Source organism: Podarcis melisellensis, assembly GCF_964234715.1.
Source record: "Podarcis melisellensis genome assembly, chromosome: 3".
Taxonomy (NCBI): Eukaryota; Metazoa; Chordata; class Lepidosauria; order Squamata; family Lacertidae; genus Podarcis; species Podarcis melisellensis.
Genome location: NC_138530.1, coordinates 47270195 through 47289545, shown reverse-complemented (window position 1 = coordinate 47289545; position 19351 = coordinate 47270195). Strand labels below are relative to the sequence as shown.

At 39.3% G+C, this 19351-nt stretch overlaps 1 protein-coding gene across 7 annotated transcripts in view; it reads left to right on the top strand.

Moving 5' to 3' along the window:
- Nucleotides 1–19351, top strand: part of DISC1 (DISC1 scaffold protein) — a 150166-nt gene that overhangs the window by 25627 nt on the left and 105188 nt on the right. For all 7 annotated transcript variants that reach the window (XM_081906821.1, XM_081906815.1, XM_081906817.1 and 4 more), the window contains 4 exons: nt 576–1612; nt 2660–2729; nt 16569–16716; nt 19197–19317. In XM_081906821.1, coding sequence (XP_081762947.1) covers nt 576–1612; nt 2660–2729; nt 16569–16716; nt 19197–19317 — 1376 coding nt within the window. The remainder of the gene's footprint in view (nt 1–575; nt 1613–2659; nt 2730–16568; nt 16717–19196; nt 19318–19351) is intronic.

Genomic DNA, 19351 nt, shown 5'->3' with positions numbered 1-19351 from the left:
ATAATCCCAAGATTTATAAGCCAAATATGTCAGCCAAATGGTTAGAGTGAATGATAGCAGTCTCTTAAGTCTATCTTTTTATATAAAACATTTCAGATATATATTCCGCATAATAACTTTTGTTATCTCTAGATTCTAGGTTGATAGGTGTCATCTGAATAAGAGTGCTACCTAGCCAGCTTTAAACCAGTCTGGCTGGTTCTTTGCCTTCTATCCGCATTGTTCTCTCTAAAATCCAGGTTCATTGCTTAAATAGTGAGCAACTTCAAATGTGCAACTTCAAATGTGCACACATTTAAATAGATTGACAAAAGTGGTGAAATTACAAACCTGGGAAAAGTAGGAGAATGTGTTGAGAAATGTGGGCACAAACCACTTGAATGGATGGAATAATACATGGGCTATTGAAATTTGTGTTATACAGATGCCAGCCCCTTAGTTTCTACTTCTCAGCAGCATTATGTTGCTAAAAGCTAAGCCTATGTATATATTTCAGGGAAGTAATTTTCTCCAGAAGCTGTTCCCTTACAAGGCAAAATATTGTTGTGACCCTTTTGTCATTTTCTTTATTTTAGAGGTCCAGGATGGCTCACTGCCTGCGGGCTCTTTTCACAAAAAGAGGGTGGTGAAGAGGCCAGGATACATGAGAACAGAAGTGCTGCAGCAGATAGGATTTCAGCCTCTTTCTGACTGTGAACCCTTCGGCCCCAAAGGGCTTGAGCATAATGGCAGAAAACACTACAGAGAATTTAAAAATTGCTTTCTGAAGAGGCGATGCAAAAATGATACATTACATTGTAATGCTTGTGTAAACAGTCCCTCGGTTTCCCCAGATGTGGCAACTGGATCGCCTACTGCTGGAAATAAAGCAGAGAGTCTCAGACCCCTGGCTGATTTCAGAGTGCAGCAATCAGAAGATCTAATTCAACCTGTTTGTCCTGTGGTTGCCATCTATAAAAGAGATCTGTTGCCTGCAACCATCTCATCCTCAAAGCAGATTAATTTGCTTGACTCTGTGAAGGAGACTGCTTTTCCTGGTGGAACACAGGAGAAGGAAAGAATGCATGCTTTGGATCAGAAGGAAGAGAACAACAACCAGGAATCTGAAAGCAAGGACATGCCTTGTAGCTCTTTCAGTCCTCAGGATCACTTTAATTCAAGTTTTAGCTTCATACAGCTCTCGCTAAATTCAGCTTGTGAAACAAACGGCATTGGAGGCCCAGTAGATTGTAGAGAGCCTAAAGAAGCTTGGCAAACATGCAAAACAGGAAGAACAGAAAACGTTAATTTGCATGTACCTTGGGAGGGACAAGGAACTTCAGGGAAAGAACTATGGGCTTCATCCATCTCTCTGTGTAGCAAAGACCACAAGTGCCCAAGGGAGACTGCAGAAGATGATAAAGTGCAGGATTGTGAATCACACTCACTTTCACATTCAAATGCTGCATTTTCCTGTTCAACTGAGTCTTTGGAAGCAGCATCTGCTGGTTCTTCTGTGACCTCAGGCTATGAAAGTAGTAACACTGTTAGCGATCACAGCTGGGATTCCCTGATGAAGAAATATGAGCCAGTGCTACAGGACTGCTTGCTGGGCAACCAAAGTATATTAAAGGTTAGCATTTTTCCTCATTCCTGTTTTGTGTTATAGGAATTTAAAATCAAATCCACAGCTTGTTGTGCAAGACAGGAAGCAGTTGTTGCACTTATTGGTGGCATTTGTAGTGTGGATTGGAAAATATGGTTATGGTATGGAACTGTTGTGGCTAGTTCTAATCAACGTGCAAAATTCAGCCCCATCCTGCCCTGTAGTGTATCCTCCATCATATTGGTCCTTTAGTTCCTTAGTGCGCATTCTCCTCTCTTCCAAAAATTTCTACCTTACCTACTCTCTTTCTGTCAACTCCAGTCCCTTTCTGCCCAACTCCAGTTTAAAAGGGGCCTTGAAGTTGCCACCAGCAGGTAGCAGCTGGGAAAGCAGACTGGGCAGACACACAGATCACCAGGCCACAGTCTTTCCTGCTGTGGTGAGGTGTATTTCCATTTCTATCATATTATTTGCCTCTATACATATAAATATTATTCAATGTGATGTCCTCTCTTTTAGTAGTGTATTTCCTCCCCGCTCCCTTTTTTGACAATACATAAACAGCCAACCAACAGTGTCATTTGCCATTAGGTTTTCCCTGTTTATGCTCCCCATAGCTCCCTCCATGCCACTTCCATCCTCTTTCACAGAGGTCTTTCCCCTTGGGTTATTGGTTCTTAGCTCACTCCTTAGTCTTAATGGTTTTAGGCTTATTTTAAAATTAGGTAGAATTATTACTATTTGACGTCATATTTCTTGGCTGAAGCATGAAAGGAAGGAGACGGAATTCAGAGTTTGTTCTGTATTTGTGCTTTCAGATTTGCATGTGAATGGACATTATCAAACATGAAACCTGTCTCATTTGACAGCTTGTGAAATGCTCTTCTAATATCTCGATGCCTGCTCTGTCCTGCTTTTGAAATCTATAAGACATAAGTATCCTTAGAAATTTTCTAGTTAAGTGTGCCAAATTTGACACACTTGAAATGTTATGATCATACAGTATATAGATTTGAATTCAATAGAAAATAAAGATTCATAGAAATACTGTTAATTGTCTCTTAATTAATACAGATAAAATCCTTAATAAGAAAGCTTCAAAGACTTCAAGCGAAGGCGGTAGCTGAGGATGATTATGAGAGGGGTGAGTTTTTTCTTCCTATTGCTGGACTTCTATTTTGTTTTACAATATAGTTTTCTGTGATAGTTTTTTGGGATGATGAGGTCTTGGTAATCATTCCCCTCCATTTAAGGACTCAGGGTGGATTTCAATACTTTCCTATCCTCAGAAAAACCCTAATGAAGGAGGTTATAGAGAGTGAGTGACTTGCCCAAGGCCAACCAGCTAACCTTAATGATGGGTTAGAGATTTGAATCTGAGTCTTCCACATCCCCATGAGGAAAAATAAAGGGATTAATAGCAGGTGAAAACAGCAATGTTATGTATTATTGCATAGAGCAAATTGTATGTTGAATTCAAACATTTGTAACAGAGTCTTAATACTCTAGAAAAGAAAATCAGATTTGGAAGGGAGAAAACTGGAGTTGAGAAATAGCAGTGGAGATGGGGAACGTAACACTTTTCCTGCCCATCACTTTTCTGCCCCAATTTTCTGCCTCCTAAAGTGGTCTGTTGTTTTTCAAGGTTTGGGGGCTCTGTTATATGTATATATTTGCATGTGACATATAGTTAGCTGCTGAGTGTTAACTCAAAATTGATATGGGAATAGTCAACTTCTACTAAAAAGAAATGAGATAAAGTTATGGGGAGAAAGACATTATTTCTTCCCTGCTCTGTGCTTAGTCACTAAAGGAGGGCCACTCATGGTCCATGTAGTTGGAGGATAGATTACCCTCTCTCTCCACTACCCTTTTCTATGCCTAGCTGTGGGTGAAGTTGGGATTCTAATCAATGTTAACCATGGAAAAATAATGTGATCAGCATCTAAAATAAATATATGCAGAGTCCAAGGGTATGATGGTGCTGAGATGCAACCACCCTTGTCTTGCACTTCTTCCAGTGTCTTCACTTGCGCAGTCACCTGTCTGTTCTGTTCATTCACACTGTGTGCTTTGGCATGCACACATTCTTTCATTTTGCGTCAGATCATCAGAATTTCTACTTTCCCCAGAACTAGGCCCATGGCTATTTCTATTCCATCATGGGACCACCATGTTCTAAAAAGGCACCTCTTGTGTTATTTTTGAAAGGCAGATGTTTGTAATGCAGTGGTTTGCACTCAGGAGTGTCTAAAGATCCATGAAAAAATAAGGTTGATTCTATCTAATGTACATGACTCAAGGGAACTTAAGTGTAAATTCTAGAACTACCTTTGGAGCTTTGCATTACTTGCATTTTTATAAGTGACAAATATGTTATCATTCTGACATTACATATCCATAGATCATCTTGTCAAAATGCACATAAGGAGGCAAACTTAAAGCTGCAGAAATAACAATATTAGTTTTTCCTAACTTTTTACTTCTTGACCTATTTCTTTCTTTTTCCTTTCTGCTGACGCTGTTCTCAGCCAAGTTTCTGGCACTGCTTTTTATTATTTTGTGTCATATGACCAGACTTCTCAAGATCTTTTGTGAAATCCACATTGCTTCTCTCAAGGGAAAGCTTCTGATCTTGAAAGCTGAGAGCAGGAAGAAGAATTAAAATCTTGACCTTCCATTCCCTTTGCTGTCATGTCGGTTTCAGCTCTGTTTGCAGAAATTACTTTGTAGTTTGGGGAATGTAGCAAAGTCACACCTGGTGAAAAGTTAGGTTTTAAAACTCACTAAAGTATGGAAAGGCTACTTGTTACCAGTCTCCTTTGCAAGACACCTGAGCTGATTATTTATAATTCCTCATGTGATGTGAATAATAGGCTGTATGATGGGGCAGGAAGGAAGTGGATTAGGGGAACCCATATGATAAACAGAGTATATTACGGGGAACAGGATGAAATAAATCATTATGAAACAAGGTGGGGGAGACTACATTTAGAACAACCTATTTGATCACTGCAGATGGTGACAGCAGCCACGAAATTAAAAGACGCCTGCTTCTTGGGAGAAGGGCAATGACAGGCCTAGACAGTATCTTGAGAAGTAGAGACATCACCTTGCCAACAAAGGTTCGTATAGTTAAAGCTATGGTTTTCCCAGTAGTGATGTATGGAAGTGAGAGCTGGACCATCAAGAAGGCTGATCGCCGAAGAATTGATGCTTTTGAATTATGGTGCTGGAGGAGACTCTTGAGAGTCCCATGGACTGCAAGAAGATCAAACCTCTCCATACTGAAGGAAATCAACCCTGAGTGCTCACTGGAAGGACAGATTGTGAAGCTGAGGCTCCAGTACTTTGGCCACCTCATGAGAAGAGAAGACTCCCTGGAGAAGACCCTGATGTTGGGAAAGATGGAGGGCACAAGGAGAAGGGGGTGACAGAGGACGAGATGGTTGGATAGTGTTTTCGAGGTTACCAGCATGAGTTTGACCAAACTGCGGGAGGCAGTGGAGGACAGAGGTGCCTGGCGTGCTCTGGTCCATGGGGTCACGAAGAGTCGGACACGACTAAACGACTAAACAACAACAACATTTGATCCTTACTAATTATCTTTGCAAAACATCATCTTAAGACAGGGGTGGCCAACTCCCAAGAGACTGTGATCTACGGGGGGGGGGGGTTCAGGTCAAAGTTGTTGAGCTTTTTTGGGGGAGGAGGAAGGCCCATTGTTGAGCTTTATTTAGGGAGAAGCAAAGCCCCGTTTTTGGGGAGTGCAGTGCAAAAAAACCAGCTTTTTTTTTAGGGCAGCCAAAGGTGTTGAGCTTCTTTGGGGGGAGCCAGTGATCTACCACAAATGTCCAGTGATCTACTGGTAGATCATGATCTACCTGTTGGACGTGCCTGATCTAAGACATTTTTTTGTAGGGCTTCACTACACATGAAAATGTTTCTCACAATGATCCATTGTGGTCCTGTTGTATAATATCTCCCACCCTATGCTTTCTGGGCAGTCACTGAACTAGACTTGGTCTCTTCAGCCCCCTTTCCTTATATAGCTATGAATGGAACGGTGAATCTGCTGGAGGTTTTAAGACTAGCATTTTGGGCACAGGATTTCTTCCATACCATGAATTGGTTAGAGAGCATAAGTGGGTGATGAGGAACTGGAAGTATGTAATTTGTTTTATGGAGATGATGTTTCTGTGCTTTTCTCACCTTCTCATGAAAAGCTATTTTATTACTATGTCTGAAATGATTCACAGCTCAGGTTGGCCTAACCTCGTTGTAGCATGATCAGCCATGCCTGATTAAACAAGGTGTAGCTTGGAATGCTGTGGTTGGGTTGACCCTGGGGCTCCAGGAGAACCAGAATTAATTCCACGGAGAGGGCAGAGAGAGGTATGATCTCTCTGCTGGTCCATATGTAGGCTTCCTCCGACTTTGGGGAATAATTTCACCTCTGACCTTCCAAAGGGCACACCTTTCTGAGAGACCTTTCCCTAAACCAGCCTTGCCTGTTGGACTGTAGCCAAAACTAGTGGAGTGAAATATCTCTATCCCAATTTGTTATCTAGGAAAATATAGGTATTCTAGAGAAACCAGCTCCCTGTGATGAGGGGTCCACCAGTATCTGCCTGGTAGACTTGGTTGCCTAGCGACTTCCAAGTCACACCTGGTTTATGTCCTCTGTTGCATTGTGTTAGTGAAATCTTGGAGAATAATTATTGCCTGGAAATAGGTATTTATTCCCTATAATGGATATACATCTGATAATCTCTCTCTATAATATGTGGGTTGCTTTCATTGTCTCCTCTCAGTTCCCCAGATAGTCTTTGCAATATTGAATATTGGGCCCTCCTGTAGCTGGATCTCTCTCTAATCCAGATGAACACAAACATTGTTTCCCAAAGGTATCTGGTCATATATCTTAGCATAGTTTTCTTGAGTAATGAAGAGAGATGAATTAAAATTGTTTTTACCTGGCGGACATTGGGGAGAGACCCATTCATTGTTCCCACTTCATTAATAGAATTTACATTTCACAATGAAGTCACCGATTAATCATTAACATTTATTGAAGAGGCTTTCCTGGGATAATACATTTGGGAAGTAGTTAATACCATTTGCTTAGAGAATCTGCCTCTTAACAACAAAGGAGTAATACATTCTGATGAAATTGTGCTGATATTTCTAATTAGCAGGCAATAATCTCCTTGGTACTGTATGTTTTGACAAGTTTATCCCTGGGCATTAAAAGTATTGCTTCATTATTGTGGATTTTGGGTGATATTTCCCTCTGCGCAAGGTTATATTTATTCTGGGAACTATGATATCATACCTAGGGTATTTCTTCTGTAACAGAAACACACAAATTTACCTTTATCTTCTTCCTTCTCCTTTCCTTTCTTTAGGTCTCTTGGTGAGTTTTAATTGAGATTTGTGTTCTGTTCAGGAATAACCCATTTGCTATTACTAATGTATTGGTAACAAGATCCTCTGGTAATAAATGATTAATTCATTGCAGCTGATGTAATAGTAGTTCCCCAGGAAATGTACTGGTGGTAACAGCCCCATGCGGCAATATAGGCCTAATTTGATTTGTTGGCATCTGGGGACTTTTCTTTCTTTAAGGCTCTTAGCTCTGTATGTGAGTGTGATCTCCATTCTGATATTGGCGGGAGAGTGAAGAGATAAGCCCCCGCCCCACCTTCCTTTCGCAGTAAGAATCAGACATGCCACCCTTGTAGCTAGTTAAGGAAAAACAAGATGTGCAGCCACCTGTTATGTATTTATGCCCATTTCTAGTTTGGCCCAGTTGCCTGATCTGTGAAGGGTTAGCTGTGTAGACAGCATTAGGCCTTTGTGCCATATTCAGCCCATGAAGGCTTTCCCACCATTCTGTACCACCTGAACTGCTGCCATATGGTGACTCGCCCTTGGGGTAATGTTGTTTCTGCCCTGTCCAAACTCTGGAGCGGCTCACAGGATCTGGAATGACCTCTGGAAATTCATTTCACAGCCACCTTGCTGCCCCCACTTGGGTTTAGCAGAGAAATAGCGCCCCCCCACCCCAACAAACCCTTTTCTCTTTGGTGTGCAGTTCTGCTCTTACAGAAACAAGCTCCTTCACTGGGCAGAAAAACTTCCTTTGCCTAGATCTCAAGCTGTCTTGTGTGTGTGTGTGGTCTGGTTTCTAGCATAGCTTTAAAAGTGTGTGTGAACTTACTGAAGAAGTGTGCATGCACACGAAAGCTCATACCAATAACAAACCTAGTTGGTCTCTAAGGTGCTGCTGGAAGGATTTTTTTAATATTGAAGTACACACACAGTACTACTTTAAAACTAATTGTATGAAAATGGATGCAAATTCTCCCTTGCTTTGGTAGCTAATTGAGAGAATTCCAGTGAAAGTGTCAAGTTATCCACTTTTTCCAGATTTCCTCTGCAAATTCTTGTCAATTGCTAGCAGACAAACATATCTGTACTCATCACCCACTCATCAATATCTGACAATGCAAGATGCCAGAAAGGTTGTTTGGGTTTTGTTTGTTTTTTGTTTAATCTCTCCTTGGAGCACAAAGCAAAGGAGCATTCCCAGGAGGGAAAGCTAAACAATAATCCTAAACCACTTTCCTAAGTGTATCTGACACTCAGGTGCAGGGTGTGCCTGTCCTCAAGCTCCCCCCTCCCACATCTGTTGTCCTAGACCTGAGTTGCATCCAGGGAGAGGTTTCTCATTATGGGATTGCTTCTCTGTTACTGTGCTCCAGCAAGGGAAATTGAAAACAAAGAAGCAAAAATCCTGCTGCCTGCACCAGACTTTCAGATATAGGGAAAGGTCAAACTTGGTTCTTGTTTTGTTTAGAGTCAAGCAGCATATGCATTTTGTTGAATAAACAAACTCTGAATTTTTTTAATTTCTCTATTTCATCAAATTTATATAGGGCTTAAACTGTTTAAAAAACAACAACAATCCACAAAGTGGTTTACAAAAAGAAGGAAACAGAGATATCAGTAAAAACAGTTATCAACAAAAATCCAGAAAAGCTTGGTTTCAAGGGTGGGGAAGGTTTAGGAATGAAGGGGAAAGTGGCTGGGAAGAAAGATATTGTGAGGGATTACCCATCCTAATCACGGATATATATATTTTATCTTTTAAGTGCTTATTTTTCTTTTTCTAGTGGAAGACCTGATCAATGGTTGTAGCACTAATTGGGGCCCATCGTTGAGTGGGAGGACTAGGTATGGACTGTGTCAGGTCTGGGTGCTGTTTTTGTTGACATATTTAGTGTGAAATTGAGATGGTGAGACCATAGAAAGAAAAACAGTAGCTTAAAGGCAGCCCCCTGGTTTGTTTAAAATAATGAGCTGAACAGCTAATTTAGGATGTAATCCACAGCCTTGCAAGCCTCACTGAAGTGATGGATTGCATCTCTAGTAAACAATCACAAGTTAATTGGATTTTATGGAAAACGTATGTTATCAGGAACTTCAGAAGGGTGAGAATTCCTGCTTCATACTTGCTTCTTTAACCACAATCCTTTCCTAGGATTTTATTAATGTTTGGTACGCTGTGCACAATATGATTTAAACACCAATTAAATGGGATGCCTGATGCTGGTAATATGAATAATGCATTCATTTGGATTTCAGTTATTATGTATCTCACTCTCTTGCCTACCACTGACCACAGATTACCATACATGCAATATATTGTCAGTGGTTTTGTGGTGGGAAACTCCTTGCCCTTTACTGACTCGAGGAGATGTTACATTGACATGACCTCAATGAAATACTGAGTAGGAGGTGTTACATCGCCATCAAAGTTGGACTATTTTGATAGTTGGCTTGGCTGATTAGGAAACAGTAATTCTCTCTTTAAAAAATAAGTAAAACTATATATCAGAACAGCTGATTAAGGTGGAAGGTGAAACATTTTGCCACATAAATGAAAACTCAATTTTGTTAATCATAGTAACATATATAATACTGTAGTGATTAACTCCTAAAAGAGATCCAGAGTGTGGTTGTGTGAAAGTACTGTTTGATGTTTTATTTCTATCTATATTGAATAAACACAGGGCACAGTCACAACTTTCATATTGGAAAGCCTAATTGAATAGGATATTGCACATTATCCTTCTGGGTGATGCTAAGAACTCATTATTACTATTATATATGTAGAGAGAGAAGCCTGAAATCTTTTTAACAGATTTTGCTTATTTTGAGTGTAGATATGCTATCATATGCAGATGCCCTGTTGAGTGACTATTAGGGCAAATGTATTGTTCTGTTCCTTGTTTTAATTTTAAATGTAACATGTTTTTGTTTTACACATTATTTTATTTATTACACAGTTTATTTATTACCCAATTTTTAGTCTGTATGATGAAACATAATGAAATGGCTCATTTGTATTTACTTGCAATCTCCTCTTGATGGCCCTATTACCATACGTACTCTCACAGGTAGGATGGTAGGGGGAAGTCATTTTGCCTGGCATAGCACAGAGGAGAAATGTTTCTGTTGTCCAAGGATGTTGGAATGTTGTTACGGCTCATTATTCATGACAGAACTTGACAGCTCCAAGGTTAATCTTGCTGCCAAGATTTTATTTTATTTTTTAAGTAAAATATCTGTGGGAGGTAGATGGAATGGGTAGCTTTCTTTTTTTTGTACCAACTTGAATGTTTGTATAGGATGTTTGGAGGGCAGAAATGTTTTCATATTATTTTCTTTTCAGTGTGGGCCCTGGCAATATGCACATGTGAAAGGGGTTCAGTTTAGGCTCTGCACACTGGTTGTATGTTATACTGTTGCATGTTCAAGTCCCACAACATTAATTGAATGCAGTTCAGAAAATCAAATAGTTCACATACACATACCTTCACTGAATACTCCCAAAGAATATCTTTGTATCAGAGGAATGCTATTTCTTGTTGAGCGATATGGACAATCAGTTTTTAATTTATAAATAGCTGGGATTCAATCTTGCCTCACCAGCTCTAAAGGCTCCTTTGTTCTTGATCTATCTTCCATGGTTGGACATGATTGGACACCACCCTCTGTTTCCCTTCAGAGACTTTTTCCTTTGGACTCCAGTGATGCTGCTTGGGCTGCATAAACTAGTATGTGCTGCCAAAATTTCCCACTTTAGTATTTGAGTGGGAACAGTGATTTGTTAGCCACAATCTGCTTAGTATAGTGCTTCCTGGCTGAGTCTTTCACCAGACTGTGTGTGTAGGGGTATATAGGACTTTTGAGATGGTGTGTTCTAAGATAGCGCTTTTTTATTACATAGCATATTTTTCCTACCTACCTACCCACCTACAAAACAATTCCCTTGCATCAAATAAAAAAGATGAGTATAAACATAACAAATTTCTTGGGTTCTTCAAATAAGGCATAAATTATTGCTCAATACATGATAGCTGTTTAGTAGGGATAACCTGAGAAATGAGCACCATTGTAGATGAAGACCAGGGATAAGGAACCTCAGGTGGGATGGTCCTTTAAATGGGAGCTGGAGTTCAACAATATCTGGAGGACCACAGGTGTCCCATCACTGCTGTACACTCTTGTTGGATATTAGTTATACTTCTGTGGTGAAGTTCTGTTCCACAGATTACATATGAGGGATATATGAGTTTGCTAAGTATTTTGGGAAAATGTGTTTATTTAAATAAGTGTTTGCTAGCATGCACTTTAATCAATCCAGCAAAGTTTCAAAAAACCGCTGTTGAAGGAATATACAAAGCCAAAACCATATTTTGCTATGATGGGATCTTGAGCATAATGTTTAGGACTAGTTGTGATGGTAATATTTAGCAATTTAGACCATACACATGAAAAATGTTTGATCTGAATGGGTTATCCATATAACTTTCTAATGGATGATCCTATCTGCTAATGTTGTATTCCTGACAAAATATTACACATCTTTGCTTTCTTAGGTAAACATTTACAGGATTATGCTGTTAGGCAAACATCAAATTTACCTTCGTAACTGAATGCAGACATCAAGCAAATTTTCAAGAGTCAAGTTTAAGAAAAAGAATCTACTGGCTTTTGAGGAAAAGACTCTTTTGGCTATAATGCTTTACCCTTGAGAATAGTACCAGGCAACAGCAGTATCTGAAGATGATTTATTATCTTAGTTATGCTTTGGACCACATTGCTTTAGAAAGTTAATTGTTTTGGCTTGAATATGTTATTAACTCTCTTGCAGATTGCTCAAATTCTTCAGTCAGTTTTATGACTTTTGATATTTAAAACACATAGGTTAGCTAACTGCCTCAGATGGTTTAGAATGGAATTCTTACCACTTGTGCCATTGAAAATACCACACAAACAGCTTAGTTTAATAGTTGATGTTGTTTGCTATGCTTTGATTTGGAAATGGTGGGCGTTTCATCCTTACCACTTGTTTAGGCAGGTTATTGACATAGAGTGACTTATAATTTGATTTGGAATGTAATGGCACCTCCTCTCATTTTAAAAGTAGGACAAATTGATTCTGTCTTTGTGTAATTTCTTATATACATCCTAATGTAGAGATCAACAATTTGTGACTCTGAAGATATTTTTGGATTACAATTCGCATCAGCCCCAGCCAGCATGACCACAGGTTCCCCACTCCTTCTCATAAAATGGAACTGTGCTTACAGATGGAAAAGGTTGTGGCTCTTGAATTAATCTTGCTCTATTTTATAGTAACACATCATTTTGACTTAAATGGCACAAAAGAAATACCATGAGCATTGATTGCTTAAACCCCACTGAAGTGATTGTGATGCACACAACTGTGCTCTTATACAAAACCACCATTCATTTTTCTATCAACAAAGTTCTTGTTGTGTTCTTTTAAAAATAGTGTGAACAATTGCCTATATCAATGTTCAAGTTTCTGAATGTCAATAGGTGCTGAGAACATGAACTGCCTTTGAATTCACTGGAAATCTTGTATGTGCTTACAAAGTATTAAATGTTAAAGTGAAATGTATAATTAGGTATGATAGCGGCCGCCTTGGAGTACGTATCTAAATTTGAAAATGTTACCCCATGGGAAATTTTCTTTATTTGAAAAGGTATTTTCTTTAATTATGTTCTCAAGTAAATTTTGATTATGTAGCCAGAATAAGGAATAATGGCTTTCTTTAGAGGCAATACTGCTGTTTATAACTGCTCCTCTCCTACTACTAAACCTCTAGGGAAATTTTGCAAATGCAATTATATGAGATCCTAAAAATCTGAGAGTTTCTCATGAAAATTCCATTTGCTGTCCTGCCTTGCTAAATTGGAGGAAGGAAGAAAAAGAGGTTTAATCTTGCAGATGCTGGACCTGCATGCATGCTATTCCGCTGCCTAATCAAGCGAACCAATCCACAAGACTGTCAGTGAGGATAGAAAATGGCAGCTTCTAGTTTGACAGCACATTGGTATTGTCATGAATGAGAATCTCTGAACACTTAATTAACTGGCCATAATGATAAACAGATGTCAGAGGAGCAAACCTCCTGCAATAATAATTGTCTAATCGCAGCAGAGTTTGACTGATCGGGAAATTCTATACTTATAATAATAATAATAATAATTTATTATTTGTACCCCGCCCATCTGGCTGGGTTTCCCCAGCCACTCTGGGCGGCTTCCAACAGAAATGAAAAATACACTAAAATGTCACATATTAAAAACTTCCCTGAACAGGGCTGCCTTCAGTACTTGTCTCCTAGCATTTGTTTTTAGATAAAGGGTTCGTGCTTTTTTGGTATAAGCCTATGTAAAAAGGTATGAGGTTTGGAGTAGTTCTATAATTTCATCAAGCACTCTTGAGAGATCTGGAAATATGAACAGGATGCCAACCCCTGTACTTCATGTATTGATTGCACTGCAGTTCATTTTCTGCCCAATATGACTATATTTGTCTCGCTGTCCTCTGTAGTGAAATTACATATTTTACATAATTAATTATGTAAATTGTGTAATTACATTGCCATTATGCTATTCTACCCCATTCATCTCAGTGCAAAGGAAACACAACGCAAATGGGAATCAACATAATCAATTATGTAACATTTGCAGATTGAAAGGAACAACAGTTGATTGATTTCATTCTGGACATGGGATGAACAAATGAACATTGGTAATTTCCACTCTGTTTCAGTTTTTGTTGGAATTCTCTGACATCCTTATTGTAAAGTAAGTCCTTTTGAGTTCAATGGGGTTTGCTGGCAGTTAAGTGAGCACACTGTACAGATAATTGCAGCTTTAATAACCAAACGATGACTCCTACTAAAACATTATAGTTTCAGGAATGTTTTGTGAATCTTTTTGTGTTGGCAACCATGCAGCATACTTATAGGCAATTTAAGTATAAGGTTTCTCTAGACTTTTACCACTTCTTTATGTTGAAATCAACAGTGGCACATGCCATGGATTTTGCCCATGGCCAGTTCTTACTACTTTATTTGAGTGTCTGCATGTAGAAATCAAACAACAGGCTTTCAGACAAAACAGACTTGGATCCATTTCATTTGGTATTGTTTTTAGAAGAAAATACACCTCATACTTGGAATTTTATTGAGTTCAGTACATTAGTTAAAGTAACTGGAACTTAGAGTTTATAGAGGGATTGTCATAAGAGTGCATACAACCCAAACAGCTCTTTTTCTAAGTACTGAAAGCACTTCACATTTATTGGCTCTAATGGCAAATCATATATGGGATAATGGGAAACCTTTGACATCTTATAAAATGTACTTGTTGAAATTTATGTCCAGCCTATATGCAATCCATTCTGTGCAGCCTAGATTTCTGTAATTAACCCTGTGAAAAAGAAATAGGTAAGTTGACTTGGTTCTGAAGAAACATTTGGATGAGACAAAAGGTATTGGATCACTTCTTCCTCAGGTATTGGATCGTTTCCTCATGTAGATTTGTTTTCTGTAGGAGCAACTATTGGGCGGAATGACCTTTACCAGCTGAAGTTGATGATGTAGTGGAAGGGACATTTTTCCACTTGACCTTTACACAATGTGTCATCTTGTCCTGTAGCACAAAAACATGATGCAATTGACAGATTTGATGGAATGTTAACCTGACAGAAGCGTATTGTTTGGAAGGATATGTGTGTTGAAATGTGAACCCTGTAGCTATAGCATGGCAAGCTTTCCATGTACCAGTCATTCCTAGGGGACTGATGGCACAGAAATGGCTGCTAGATGTTATCACTGTTGGACATCTTATTCCATTTAGTATGTTATCACTGCCTCTCTCTGTGTGTGTCTTTCTCTTTTTAAATTGGACCTCAGTAATTGTTTCCTAGAATATGTTTGACAGTGTCTTATTCTATTCAGAGTATTAATGGGGAGAAGAGGGTGCTGCTTGGAGCAAATTACTTTGATTTTGTGGCAAATTCACAGGCTCCCAGTAGGTTTCTAGGTTCAGTTCAAGATGCTAAATGGTCTAGACTGGAATGGACCAGAGAGAGGGGAAGGGGAGTCATGCTGCAGAAAAGCAGCTTCCACGCCACTTCTCTGGACTAAGCTGAAATACAGGAGATAGGTGAACTTTAAAATCAACAAAAAATAAAGTATAGCGGCTATGGCAGTGGGTGGGAAAGGTACCCATAACCCTGTCTGTGGACTGTTTTTCTATTTATTGACAAAAGATACTGGACAAAGGGTAGGGATGGGGCATTGATTGGCAAAATGACCTTTGGGCAAAGAGTTATTGATATCTTTCCCCACCACTGATGCAGTCATTTGTAGGTGCTGAAAGCTGCATTGTAGTTTATAACCAAACTTAGAATCAGAGAATCCATGACAGATCCAACTTCCGCTTAAAAACCCCCAAGGAGGGATAGTCCCAAGGAGTCTGTTCCACGGTTGAACAGCTCCTACTGTCAGAAAGTTCTTCCTGATGTATTCCAGGGAGAATGCTTGGGAGAATGCTCACGCTTCTCTCCCATCTAATTAGGTGGTCACTTCTGTGATGGCCTTCTCAAAATTGGGAACCCCTCCAGTTTTTGAAAATCTTCCCAAAACCTGCCCCCATTTGCTTCAGTTTAGCTCTCATTTAGATGTATTTTCATTTCCCTCAAAGCACCTAGCTGAATTTTCTACTTAAGAGTGAAATAATAGTTCTGATAATGAAAACTGAGCGAAGGTGGTTGGAAATGGTGGAAGAATTGGAGGATCTTTTGTTTCTCAAAGAATAAAAAAAATTTGTTTTACGTTTGTTTGAAATGAGTATATTTAAATATACTCTGTGGAATTTAAAAGCCTCTATAAAGAAACAAAAGGATGCTAACTTTTTAAAGTGTCAATTACTAACAGAAGATAGGCAGCTTCTTTATAAAATAAGATGTTAATATTGTTTTCAAGTATGCCTTTTATCCAAGTTCTCAAAGTTTCATCAATGTTATTTCAACCCAAGACATAAGTTCTTAAGAAATAAGTTTTCGAATAGGGAATATAGAGTTGACTTACCCAAAATGAGATGGCACATAAAGATGGGGTCAAATAGTAGTTGTGGGGGCCCTGATCCATTTTGGGACACTAACAGAGGCAAAGGGTTAAATCCCCACAGTCTTTTTGCTTTAGTCCTGATTCAAATTGCCTTCCCCTCCACCTGTTTTTTGGTGGAGGAAAAAAACAAGCCTATGATTAATGTCACGTCTAATTTTGCTGTAAGAATTTGATGTCAGTACTGCAAGTTTCATAATGTGTGTTACCATTTTCAACAGTGTATGCAATAATGTCAAGGGTTGGTTCTTTACATATATATAGGTTAAGTAGCTTGGCAACCAGTGTGACTCTTTGGCTGCATTTTTAATAATGTCGCTATCATTTAAAATATTTCACATAACCAAAGCTTTCTCTCTATGATATGTCCCTTTTGTTTATCACTATACCAGACTTTCTTTCGAGCAAAATATAGCCCTGAATCAATTAATTATAATGTGTTTTCCTCCTTGTTTTCCCAGCTGATAAATTTAGAAGAAAACTTGAAGAGCTGGAGAAAGAGAAAAGTGCACTAAAATTTCAGCTTCCTTCACAACATCCTTCAATTAGCAGCTTTTTGGAGAGATTTAAAGCACAGGTTCAAGTGGCATTGTATGGGGAAGTTCCTAGGTAAGTTTGCTGGCCCTAGTGGTATAGGATAATGTTTTAAGCTTCCTTAAAAACTGCGTTGAAATTTGTGAACATAGGGTGAAGCCCAGCACTCAATTGAAATCAATGGTCCATTGTCATTTATTTATTGAGTGAGTGAGCGAGTGCATTTATATACCTCCCTTTCTGCCAAGGCACCCATGGCCGACTTAAAAGCACATGCCACTATTTGTTGACTTGCACACTTCTTACCCAAAGAAGTTCAGAGAGCTCTTGCAGTGTTAGGATGCTGAGCTGTGAACCAGGAAGCCCTTCATTTGAATATTGTCTCTGCCATAAACTAACTGGGTGGCCTTAAGATAACTAACTCTCAGACTTGGCTCCTCCATCTGCACATTTTGGGATAGTGATACTGCACTGACCTATTGTTGGTTGATAATATATGTATCTAATGATGATGACTGTTTGGGGGCACAGTCTAACAAGAAGTATTTCTCTGCAAGCCTTACTAAGGGTCTGATATATTTAAGAGTGACTTGCACAGGAGAACATCTCAATGGATTGTAGATCAGCCTTCCCCAAACTCCTGCCCTTCAGATGCTGGCTGGGGCAGACAGGAAGTGTAGCCCATAACATCTGGAGGGTCCCAGATTGGGGAAGGGTATTGCAGATTATTACTCACCATAGCAGAGGTCCTGACATTTTCTTTTCATTGCTGAGCCTTTCCCTCAATCTCCCACTTCATGGAAAGAAAACCTCAGATTTGTCTAGATTATTCTTTCCTTGTTCAAGTCTCTTATAATCAGTTCTTTATGATTGTTACTGTCTTTCCACAAGCATTTGTCAACGTTCATATTTTCAGTGGGAAAGGCGAGTGGTTTTGTCCACACTCTTAATTGATTTCCCATGTTGTTCTCTCATGCCCTCTTAGCAGGTCAGGTGTTTCCGAACTAATCAAATCCCATGTGACTTTCATAAGTGACTTCAGAAGGCATTTGACTGAACTTTGAAACTGTAACTGGGGAATGAATGATTGTTGTGTTATAAGAGAAATTAAAGAACACATAGTTGCAAAGGATGTATCACATGAATTAAAGGATTTATGTGTTCAGCCTTGCACAGGCCAGCAGAATCTTCTATTTTTATATGCTAATAAGGAAAAAGAAGCCCCTCCCCCAATAAAAATCCTACTTGCAAGCCGACCCAAGAGAATGTGCTTGGACACTTTTTAAACTGGGAACTGTGCAGTATAGTTTCTGTAAGGTAGAATCCAGCAACATGCTCACCTTAAAAATCTAATTTCCTATTGGATGATTTTCCTAACAAGAGTAGGAAAATGTTATTTTGAGGTATGCTATCTTCAAGTAGGACCAGTCATCTAAAAGTGCAATCCTATGCATATCTGCTTGGAAGTCAATCTTTGGTAAATGTGCCTAAGTAAAAGGTAAAGGTAAAGGTACCCCTGCCCGTATGGGCCAGTCATGTCCGACTCTAGGGTTGTGCGCTCATCTCACTTAAGATGCCGGGAGCCAGCACTGTCCGAAGACACTTCCGGGTCACATGGCTAGCGTGACGAAGCTGCTCTGGTGAGCCAGCACCAGTGCAGCACACGGAAATGCCGTTTACCTTCCCACTATAAAGCGGTGCCTATTTATCTACTTGCACTTAGGGGTGCTTTCGAACTGCTAGGTGGGCAGGAGCTGGGACCGAAAGACGGGAGCTCACTCCGCCGCGGAGATTTGAACTGCCGACCATGCGATCGGCAAGTCCTAGGCACTGAGGTTTTACCCACAGCCCCACCTGCGTCCCAATGTGCCCAAGAGTGCAGCCTAATTTATCATTTCAGAAGGTGTTTTTATTTTACTTTCTAAAATTCAAAGCAAATGAGAGCTTTGGGGAAATCTGGGTACTTCTTGGATGGTAGTGAAAGAATGATTCATTATTGTTTTACATTAAGCACACACATATTAAAAGGCTTGGCACTATTTTTAAAAAGCTGCATACCAGTGATTGTGGGACTTCCCATATATACACCACCTGTGGTAGTATTGTTACATTCCAGGCAGATATCAGCACAAATACTGAGGACTGGAGAGCTAATTGATAAAGAAATTTGTCACGGTGGGGATAAAAAATTGCATTTATGCATTTGCCTCTAGCCACTCATTTAAGACACTAATGGATGCATTTTAGGCAAACAACATTGTATGGTGTACACAGAGAAAAAAGACCCTTAGGGCAACATATTTTAATTAGTGATCCCACCTTATGGCCTCTGCTAAACTCTCAAGGCCCCTCAAGGCCCCACACAACATCAAACCACTAAACTGCTTTAAAATTTAAATAAATTCTCAAGCTTGGCACAACTATATTTTTAGAGAATGGATCACCGTGACCTGGAAGATAGTGTGTGTTTTTCTGAATGTTTAGGAGATGACTGCCAATTTGCTAATGCAACACATGTCAGCGTTTGTAATGGTTATTTTTGAAATTCTTAATAGAGAAGAAAAACAGCTGTTGCAGAGATGTGAACAGAAGATTTTAAATTTTCCTCACCATGGAAGACTACTAATTTCAGCCACAAAACGAGATCAGCTGCTTGAAGAAAAGGCATTGATACAGGTAAGAAGGACATAATGTCCCAGTATATGCATCA